We start from the raw sequence: 11502 nt of genomic DNA on the forward strand, positions 1-11502 counted from the left end.
TTCATGATAATAATTCTTTGTATGTTTAGCTTCCATTGCTTTATACTCAAGGGCATATATTTTTCTAAGGTAAAATTGTTATACTTATTATTAACGATTGCTCATTATTTATTTCATGTTAAAATATGTATATCGTCGTGGGCGCCCCGACTTTACCATAAGGACTTCTTTGTTTCACATCTAACTTGTTTTTGTCATGATAACGTTGTTCGAAAAACCTAGATGTTTCATGATAATAATTCTGTGTATGTTTAGCCTTCATTGTTATATACGCTTAGGGGCGTATATTTTCCTAATATAAAATTGTTACAATTATTATTAACGACTGCACTTTATTTATTACATGTTGAAATATGTATATATTGTCGTGTCTGCCCAGATATTGCAAGACAACTTCTTTGTTTCACATTTAACTTGTTTTATCTTGATTACGTTGTTCTTTGATTTCTTGTGCTCACTTTGTGTCATGCGTATGTAGGAGCTTTGTTGAATTTGCTAACATTTTCACCCATGATTATTATTATTGTTATTATTGTTGTTGTTCTCCCGAAATTTCAACTTTAGCTGGATAGCCTCCCGTATTATGGGACTGCTATTATTATTATTCTTGTTGTTGTTGTTGCTATTATTGTTACTAAAACCTATTCAGTTTTACTTGGAAGTGTGTATGTCATACTTGAGTGAGATGACATTTAGTGAGAAATTAAATAAGTCCAGTTTTAATTATCATTAGCAAAGGATCTTAATTTATTCCTTTGGTTAGCGGTTGTTTTGTATTTGTATTTGGGTGGTAAGAGCAACGATCGTGGGTTTCTCTGCCGTGCTCTTTCCCCACGGGAGCTCTGGGTGGGCCTGGCACTCTCATTTGGTGTTGAATGGTTGTTGGTGTTTTTGTTGGTCTTTCTATTTGTCACATGTTTGATTTGAATTGTATGTGGATGAAGGTTGGGTGTATTTACTCTGCTTTTGTTTTATATAATTAAACCATACATCCCCTCTACAAAGTTAGTAACCAGCGCCTTCCGGTCAATTAAAAATCGATATACACAACGTAGGGATTCCTTATGACGATCACATATTTTTGGCCACAACTACGTTTACTTATTTTTTGTCGAACCTAGGGTTGTTATACTACAGTAGGAAACAACAACATGATTCTTGTGCAGCCATTTCAGTTTAATTTTTATAATATTTTTACTTTTTTATTTTTTTATTTTTATTTCAAAGTTGTAATTCGATTATAGGTATCTTTCATCAGGTGAAAATTGGTACTTAGTTTAATCATTTCTCTGAAAACTATTTATCTTGTAAAAGAAATAAAGTAAAAAAACAATAAATAAGTATATAGCCCTACTTAATATTTTGTAATTACCAGTAATATGTATTATTTAATAGTAGGTATTATTTTTCGCCCATTTTAACATAGTAATGATACTGAAAAAACGAGGGGGGATATTCAATAACCAGAATTCAATATATAGAAAATAACTCTCTATTTGAGTTACACATAAAATTCAACAGTGCTCGATTCAAACTCAAGACATCGATATTTATTTACTTATAAAATAGGTATTTAAGAAAAGCTAAAAAAAAATTTTCGTTATGAATGCGAAGTTATACTAAGGATAACAAAATATGAGCAACTGTTTCCAAGAATGCATGTATTCTATTTCTTTTATAGCGTATACTCGTTACATAAGGGAGTATATGACAATGACATCGAAATATAACCACTTTAATTTTCACGAGTCATAGTATATGATGCAGTAGTTACTTATCTATATACGCGTATATATGTACATATAGTAAAAACAGCAACCTTGATCTTTTATTTGTGCGACTACTAAGTGCTTGGGTGCTCGTGCTCACGGATTTTCATCTGTAGAATAGATACCGGAAGTTCAAAATTCTTTACGAAAATGGAAGTTGATCTTCAAATAAAAAAATATATAGAAAGAGCCCTAGAAGAACAAAGTTTTCGCATATGTGAAATTACACTAACCGGATCTTCCGAAATATCTGATGGATATGCTTCAAACATTACTTTCGCTACGGTTTTGGCTGCTACAAACGAAAACATCACGAAAACTATTGAAGTAGTTGTTAAGAGCAGCAAGAAAGACTTCGTTCAAACTAACCGGAATGTATACGAGAGAGAAACATACTTCTACAAAACTATTTTGCCAGAATTTACTAGATTTCAGAAACAAAATAACGTAAAGAACATATTTAACTCTGTTCCGAAGTGTTACAAAACTATATCAGATGGGAGTATGGAAGTTATCGTTATGGAAAATTTGAAAAAACATGGGTACGACTTATATGACCGTAAAAAGCCACTGGATATTCACCATCTTAAGCTTGTTCTAAGAGAATATGGCAAATTTCATGCTATTTCCTTTGCATTGAGAAGAAAAAGTAAAGATAATTTTGAAAAATTAACTAGTAACTTTGAAGACGTTACTTTAGATGCATTTAAAGAATCGTTTCCACAAATAAGAAGTGGATCTTATTTGTGGAAGGGCGAAATGGGCGTTGACTAATTCGACGCCTTCATTATAGCCATCCTTGTCTATCACATGGATTTCTATGGCTTACTTTATCGCTCTCACGTAACTTCTGATAGACCATCGGTACTTTCCTACACTGTATATAAAATTTATAATAAAACATTTACATATTTACTTCTTAAACAAGTTATTAATTATTGTACGAATTTCTTTCTATTTAGGATACAGACCGCAAAATTCCATCAAAGGTTGCTATCATTGATTGGCAAGCGTCACGACTGCATTCTCCAGTATTGGACTTGTCATTCTTCATCTACAGTACCTGCTCAGAAGAACAACTGAGACATTTTGATGAGTTATTAGATACCTACCACACCAGCTTTTCTATGTTCCTAAGAGAATTGGGATGCGATCCAGAAAAGCTATTCCCTTACTCTGCCTTGGTAAGGCACTGGCAGAAATATTCCTTACAGGCATTTTTACTAGTGACCAGTTTTCTTCACATACCTATATGTGAAAAGGAAGAAGCACCAGAGCTGGAAACTCTAGATGGTTTCTGTGAAAACATAATGAACATGAAAATTACTAATGAAGTTGAATATAGAAAAAGGTTGATCGCTATAATTAGTCATTATTATAATTACACTTGGACATAGATTTTATTAATTTATTTTATATTTACTTTTATTAATACGAAAATAATATATACAATTACTAAGTATAAAGTGTTATTGTATCTAAACTAAATGATACTCCTAGTTGATCTAACGCATAATATATCAAGTAATATATTTTGCACCAAAAGATGAAAATACCGTTTTGTTCGTAAGTAAACAAATTATCCACGAAAGAATAAGAAAAGTATTTAATCTTGTGTTGGAAATGCAAGTCTTTCTACCGATGTACGAGGTATCTCAGAAGAGTTAGAACACCGCTTGTACTCAGGATAAGACGATTTAAATCCACTTGCAAATATACAAAAATCAAGACACACTAGGATGTATCCCCTGAATCACGAAACAACATTTTTTAGTATCTTTCTTAAACTATTAGAGATTATTGACACTTTTTATTTGGTACACGTCTTTATATTATGTAATATATTTTTTGTACACAATAGGTAATTATTATATACATAATAATATATAGAGTAGTACTTTTTTTGGCCCCTACACCTTGACCACTATCCAATTTATATTTCCCAGTACAAAACTATTTTTTAACTGTCTTTTGTAGAAACATATATATCTTCTACACTGAAAATGCTGCTTTTATATTTAATGAAAAAAAAAATAAAAATAAATAAAAGTAGATAAAAATATGTAATGTTTTTAAAACTGAAGTAAATGTAAGGTAGTAAGTTTAGCCATGTGACAAAAGTGAACAGAAATATATCTAATATAGAATAAAAATCAAATAACTAATATTTTTACTTGCATGATCTTTCTGAATAAGTATTACTATTTTTTTTTAAATTGAGGATCACTATTTATTAATCACGTTATCACACAACATTCTTTTAATTAAATTAAAGATTAATATTTTCCAGGTATTCTGACAATAAAATATATATCTTTGCAATGATAACAAATTGGTATTAGACCGTGAGCTAGCGCACATAGGTGTGGCGTCATCGAAAAATGTCTGGCATGTCTGTCTAAAAAAGGTAAATTAGTTCATAAAAATAAGGGTCGTTTTAAGGACCGATCCGTGTTCGAAGATTTGAAAAATTAATTTCCTTTTGCATAAAATAATTAGTTTTTCACTCATCTTAGTGTCTGGCAGTTGATGCAAAAATAGACATTAATAAGTACCAAACAATTTTCAAATGCCAGACGGTTTTAAACAGCCGAAAGGGTGGTTTATAGAGGTGAACTTGCGAGAAGAAAAAAAAATTCATCGTTTACTTTTTGTCTGGCAATCGGAACAATGAAAATTTTTGTTATGAAAATGATAAAAATAAATTGCCAGACGGTTTCCAATGTTCGCAGTCGAGTTTCTATGTGAACATTTTTAACATTTTTCAATGATCACTATTTCTCTGGTACCTCGGGTACTTAAAATTAATACCCATATTTCTTGTCACAAAAAATTTGCCAGACAAATTGGAAAATGGAAAAATTGTGCCAGACAAAAGAAAATTCGTAGAAAATATTTATATTAAAGTTTAAATGGTTTATTTTTGTCTTTCATTTTGAACTTCATTTAGAAATACTCGTATAATTATATTAATCTTTTATTTATTTATACATTTGCAAAGAACCCAACTAGTCTGACAATTTTAATTTGAGTTCGTAATTGTATTTTCAATTATATTAACATCTTGTAATAAGCACTTTTTATTTATTTGAGGTTCATGTTTTGAATAAGATTTTCTGCAATTGTATTTCTTAATTCAAATATGATTCAAAACGTAAATTTTTTAAATTTACGGAGCTTTTTCCTATTTTCCAGATTTTCTTAGCAAGGTAAGTCACTTCCGTCGACAGCATTAGATTCAGTAGGAAATTTTACGTCGGAAATAGTACCTTGAGTATGTTTTCCGAGTAATTACAGCTTATAATATAAAGGGAAAAAGTCGGAAAAAAATGATATATTGTATTTTTTTACAACTTTGTTTATTTATTTATATATTTTCGAACAACCCAACTTGTCTGGCATTTTTAATTTGAGTTTGTAAATGTATTTTTTATTAAAAAACGAATTGCCAGACAAAAAAGGGCAACTATTTAATTTAATAATTTTTTTTTTTTAATTTTCGAACAACCCAACTTGTCTGGCGTTTTAACCTGAAGTATAAATATGTATTTTCAGTAGAAATTCAAAATGCCAGACAAAAATAAATAGTTTAAATTAGAAAAAAAAAGAAAACCAAGTTTTCGTTTTTAATTCATTTATACATTTTCGAACAGCTCAACTTGTCTGGCATTTGTATGTTGTGTTTATACGCGCATTTCTAATTGAAATGCAAAATGCCAGACAAAGATAAATTATTGAAATTTTTATAAATTTTTCCAAGCCTTCTTTATTTAGTTATAAATTTTCTAACCGACCAATTTGTCTGGCATTGAAAAATGAATAACATTTTATAAAACCGCAAACACAATGGCCCTATTTTTTGTACATTAAGATCACTGAAAAATGTTAAAAATTTTCACCTAATTTTCTACAGAGATACTCGCCTCCGAACATTAGAAACCGTCAGGCAATTTATTTTTATCATTTTCAAAAAAAAATTTCATTGTTTCGATTGCCAGACAAAAAGTAAATGATGAATTTTTTTTCTTGCAATCTCTCCCCTATGAACCACCCTTTCGGCTATTTAAAACCGTCTGGCGTTTGAAAATTGTTAGGTACTTATTAATGTCTATTTTTGCATCAACTGCCAGACACTTTAAGATGAGTGGAAAGCTAATTATTTTATGCAATAGGAAATAAATTTTCCAAATTTTCGAACACGGGTCGGCCCTTAAAACCACCCTTATTTTCATTAACTAACTTACTTTTTTCAGACCTCAAAATGCCGGACATATTTCGATGACGCCACATCCATGTGCGCTAATTTATCTCAATATTATGAGTACCTACCTACTCTACATTGTCGTTCCAAATTATACAGGGTGATTCACATTTTATGATTTAACCATCGATAGATCTCGTCAAAATAATGTCATTTTGAAATATACACTTTTTCTTCCAAAGGCTTCCTTTTAAAGATATAAGCTCTTGCAAAAACTTTTTTTTTTGGTTCTTTATTTATTTTTTCTTAAACAATGAAAGCCATTTGTTTTATATTTAGTATGAAGTGTATGAATGAAAAGCTTTATCGATTTTACAAATTATTGTGAAAATAGGTCAATTATAGGCGTCCGTAAGGGGCTCTGATAACCCCTATTTTTAATATAATTTTTACGCAAACCTAATATATTTTTTACATTGCGATTTATTCTACAGCAAAAAGGTCGCTTACTATTTTTAAATATAATGCTTGGTTTTCGAGAAAAATGGCTTCTTATGGATTTCTTACATGTGAAAAGTTTTTTTAAGTTGGAAAAAAATCCAGGATACACATTTTGGAAAACTTTACATATTATATACCAGCAAATATATTATGCCTCAACAATTTCTCATTGTCCATTTTCCATTGTAGACGTTGAACGGTCATTTTCCCTACACAAGTTAATATTAAGTGATAAACGTCGCCGTTTCACTAAAAAAAACTTAGAAAAGCACGTAGTAATATGTTTTAACTCCTTCCAATATGCCACGGAAGCCTTGTCTTAACACTAAGGTTTATCGGGTCAGTGGTGTCATTTAAATTTATATACATAGGTATTTTATTCTCTACTTAGCTTTGCTCTTTGGTAATAATACTATGTTGCAACATATTTTCTGTAAACGTATTAATATTTTCATTCGTAATCTGTAATCTGTAATAAGAAGTGGATCTTATATGGGGAAGGGCGAAATGGGCGGTGACTATTAGACGCCTACATTATAGCCATCTTTCTCTATCGCACGGATTTCTATGACTTTCTTTGTCGCTTTCACGAAACGACCGATGAACCATGGGGCCCTTCCGACCCTGTATCTGAAGTTACGTGAGAGCGATAAAGTAAGCCATAGAAATCCATGTGATAGACAAGGATGGGTATAGCGAAGGCGTCTAATAGTCACCGCCCATTTCGCCCTTCCACAAATAGGAAGTGGATCTTATTTGTGGAAGGGCGAAACGGGCGGTGACTATGAGACGCCTTCATTATAGCCATCCTTCTCTATCGCATGGATTTCTATGGCTTACTTTATCGCTCTCACGTAACTTCAGATAGACCATCGGTACTTTCCTACCCGGTATACTAATGAATAATGATAATAATTTATCTTATCTGTCTTAAATCTAAATAAGTTAATGGAAATTTTTATAAATTTGTTTTGGTTTATCTGCGTTATCTCTGCTATATTTAAACGACATTGAAGTTATACTTTAGTTGCCAGTTTTTTTACAAAAACTTGGAAAATAAAAAATGTTTTCTGTTATAAAAGAGTGAAAATTTCGATACCAAGGGTAGCAGAATAAATAATTACGATTTTTCTTTGTTAAAACTTGTATTTATTCACATTTCATTCTATGGCGTAACATTGCATTCGCTGTGATAGGGAATACACATGTAGTGGTTTACCTATATATAGCAAAAATTGAACCTTGATAATTTATTTCGTTTTTATCAGTTTAGTGCTTGTGTTCTCTGATTTTCATTTATTCACACATACGAGAAAAATTTATCAATATTGTCTACGCGTGGGCATGGATTGCAATATGGATATAAAAAAGTATATAAAGACGGCTTTAGAAGATCAAAATTTTCGAACTTATAAAATTACATTAGTCGGATCCGGCGAAAAATCTGATGGGTATGCTTCAGATATTACTTTCGCTACAGTTTTGGCTACTACAGAGGAAGATGTCGAGAAGACTATTGAGGTAGTTGTTAAGAGCAGCAGGAGAGACTTCCTTCAAACTAACAGAAATGCATATGAGAGAGAAGCATATTTCTACAAAATAATTTTGCCTGCATTCGCTAGATTTCAAAAGAAAAATAACATAAAGCACAGATTTAACTCTGTTCCGAAGTGTTACAAAACTGTGTCAGATGAAAGTATGGAAGTTATCGTTATGGAAAACTTGAGAAAAAATGGATACTATTTGTATAATCGCAAAAAACCACTGGATATTCACCATCTTAGGTGTGTACTAAGAGAATATGGCAAATTTCACGCCATTTCTTTTGCGTTAAAAACTAAAAGTAAAGTTGATTTTGAAAACTTAGTCAATAACTTTGACGATGTTACCTTAGACTTTTTTACTGAATCCTTCAAAAATTCAATTAATCGGTGTTTGAAAAGAACCTGTGATATCGTGAAGAGTATGGGATACACAAAGTTATACGAAATGTGCAATGAGATACTGCAAAAGGGTGCTGACGTTACTATGATTGACATCTTGAAAACCGTGGAACCGGAGTCAGCTATCCTTCATGGAGACTGTTGGAATAACAATTTCTTATATAAATATGAGGTAAACAGTATTTAGGAACTATTTTTATAATTATATTTTTAACAACGTGTTGTTTAGTCATGATTGTAACTTGTTTTTCTTGGGATGGACCTACCATCAGAAACTCTAGAGCCGCCCTGATGTTAATTTGGTCTTGTAGCTGGTTCTAAAGCCGCTATGGACGGAATCGCTCCTAAGACAATGGTGGTCGTTTGAGACGCTTCGTAGTGGTAGTGCGCATCCAATGCTCCCAAACGTTATGCCGTTCTTCACTGTTGCATCTTCAGCAAAGACTCTGAGAAAGCCCCATCGCGACTATATCGAAGTATTACATTAGAGCGGGTCTAGGGTTTCTGATAACGGGGATAGGGTGTCTGCCCCCACTGAACCTAGCCCGAAAACAACAAGAACATGTCAAAGATTCCTAGCTAAGGCCATAACTCAAGAAAACCATCGTACTTGAGATGGTAATAAATATGCAAATTATATAAATAATTCTACACAAAAGACTTTAATTTGTAATTATTAGATATTTATTTGCCTACACGCGATCTTAGTGAAAAGATATTGGAATCCCTACTGTCGCTGACATGCGACACACTTTCAAGTTTGATTTCTCTAGTCAAAATAAACAAAAAAATCAATAGTAAATCAAGCTAAAACTAATTATTGATGTTCAAAGATTTCAAATATCAAAAAAGTCATTTGTACAGATTCATTTCAACCAATTCTTTTATATCTCTTGAGTTTTTTGTGTCGAATATACCAGTAGGTAAAAGTCCAAGAAACACAAAAATTTTTGGTATCATTATTCTGAACACCTGCGACAGAGGAACATTGTCGGAGTTCTGTGGAACTATAGTTGTCTCTATTTTCTTTGTTGGAGCAAGAGAAGTTTTGAAAGCTCCCTCTTCCTTGTTTTCTCAGCCACGTGTTGAGCAGCCGGAGATCTGACCGGAAGTTTCAGCCCAACGACATTTTGAAGTACCACCCCGCCTCGTTCTATTACAGAGGAAACAGGAAACTCGCCATAAACACCTAAAGTCAGCTAAGTACTTACTTGAGTATTAAATTTACGAGAAACATTTTTATTAATAACAATTTTCAAACGTATTTCTCTTACATCATTACTGAATTATTTTGCTTGGCAATGTATTCAGAAACATGACTTGATGAGTTATAAAGGTGTGCATTTCTTTTTTTTTAAATAAGATGCGAATTTTCACCCATTTGTAATAATCCCTGTTAGATTATACTGACATTTGTAGATTTGTTTTTTTTCCAATATTTGTAACAGTATTATGTTTGTTGTTTGTTTTAAAGTGAATTTATGGTGTATTATATAACTTTTTGGCTGCCAATAATAATTCCGTTAGGGGAATATGTTATGAATATGAATATGACACTGAGCTAGTCAGTGTCTTTTCCCTCATCATTTCTTTAATAATTAAATGTGTTGTTGCGAAGTAAAGGGCTCTTTAAGCATTTTTTTTTTGTTGCACTACGTAGAAGAAAAACAGCGCGAATCTCGAGCATCTACATCGGAGAGTGATTTTCCTTGACTTTTTTTTTGTGAGAAAATAAAGGCACAAATTAATCACCTCTCCTATAATTTTAAAGGTAACAAATGGCGCCCAACGTGGGCCACGAACCCACGACCCTAAGAGTCTCATGCTCTTGAATTTCTACTTTAACCATTACTCGGAGTATCGAGATAAAAAACCATATTAGGTATCGCTGTATTTCACATTTGTGTATCCATTTTGCTGGGGATGCCACCTTTCCATAAGCCTTTCCGAGTAGTTAGGCTATCTGAAATTGTGTTACTGCCAGTCCTGGATACTCTCTCACCGTTTTCTTAATGACCTGGTTAAAATATGTTCCTAACTATTTAAATACGACCACATCGAGAGGTTGAAACCCTTGACTAGTATCACCAGGTAACTGCAATTGACTTACTCCGTTATCACTAGCCACTAGTCCAGCAGTAAATTGTTTTGTTAATGGAGATGGTATAATTTAAAAGTCAATATCGGCAACTTTTTCCTATATACATAGTTCTATATTCATGAAAATTTGCTTGCACTCAAGCGATTTTTAAAAACACACGTTTCACACATACTTTTAACCAATCCGTTATAAAAGCCATGTTGCCATATATTGAACACATGCAAATTTTTTTATTTTTAGGACACAGACCGCAAAATTCCATCAAAGGTTGCTATCCTAGATTGGCAAATTTCAAAACTACATTCTCCAGTATTGGACTTGTCGTACTTCATCTATAGTACCTGCTCAGAAGAACAACTGCGACATTTTGATGAGTTATTGGATACCTACTACTCCAGTTTTTCTGTATTTTTAAAAGACTTGGGATGTGATCCAGAAAAACTATTCCCTTTTTGTACCCTACGAAGGCATTGGAAGAAATATTCCTTACATGGAGTGTTACTAACGACCAGCTTTCTTCACGTAACTATATGTGACAAGGAAGAGGTGCCAGAGTTTAATGATGTAGAAGATTTAGGTGCAGCAATAATGAACGTGAACATTACAGATGAAGCAGAATATCGAAGAAGACTGGTCGCTGTGATCAGTCATTATTATAATTACAACAAATAATAAATTGTGCTAAATCTATATTTAGTTTTATTGATAGGAAAATAATACCTACATAAAATTTAATATTTTTTAGAGTGTCTTCCAAAATTACAAACATCTTTTAAAGTTATTAATTTCAGAGTTCTAGTTCTTTCTGAAGAAGGCAGCGATATGTTTCTTGAAACATCAAAAGTTTAAACCGACCGAAGAACCAGCCCGATAACTGATCAGGCTTACGCTAATCCCTATACAAAAAGTCAATATTGATCTTTATATCCCCATAAGATTTCGGGAATAATCTAAGCTCAAGATAAAAAGTTAGATAGAAGTCTAGTA

The 11502-nt window shown here is 32.2% G+C and overlaps 2 protein-coding genes across 2 annotated transcripts; both read left to right on the forward strand.

Annotated features, from left to right (window-relative positions):
• Positions 1–1919: 1919 nt before the first annotated feature.
• Positions 1920–3615, forward strand: LOC108904799. Its single transcript, XM_023454180.1, has 2 exons — positions 1920–2216; positions 2732–3615. The coding sequence occupies exons 1-2, from the start codon at positions 1920–1922 to the stop codon at positions 3164–3166; spliced, it is 732 nt and encodes a 243-aa protein (XP_023309948.1). The 3' UTR covers positions 3167–3615.
• A 4112-nt stretch (positions 3616–7727) lies between these two features.
• Positions 7728–11207, forward strand: LOC108904829. The gene is made up of 2 exons (XM_018707508.2): positions 7728–8586; positions 10756–11207. The coding sequence occupies exons 1-2, from the start codon at positions 7816–7818 to the stop codon at positions 11185–11187; spliced, it is 1203 nt and encodes a 400-aa protein (XP_018563024.1). The 5' UTR covers positions 7728–7815; the 3' UTR covers positions 11188–11207.
• Positions 11208–11502: the final 295 nt, after the last annotated feature.

This window comes from Anoplophora glabripennis, unplaced genomic scaffold (genome assembly GCF_000390285.2).
Source record: "Anoplophora glabripennis isolate ALB-LARVAE unplaced genomic scaffold, Agla_2.0 scaffold104, whole genome shotgun sequence".
In the NCBI taxonomy this organism is placed as follows: Eukaryota; Metazoa; Arthropoda; class Insecta; order Coleoptera; family Cerambycidae; genus Anoplophora; species Anoplophora glabripennis.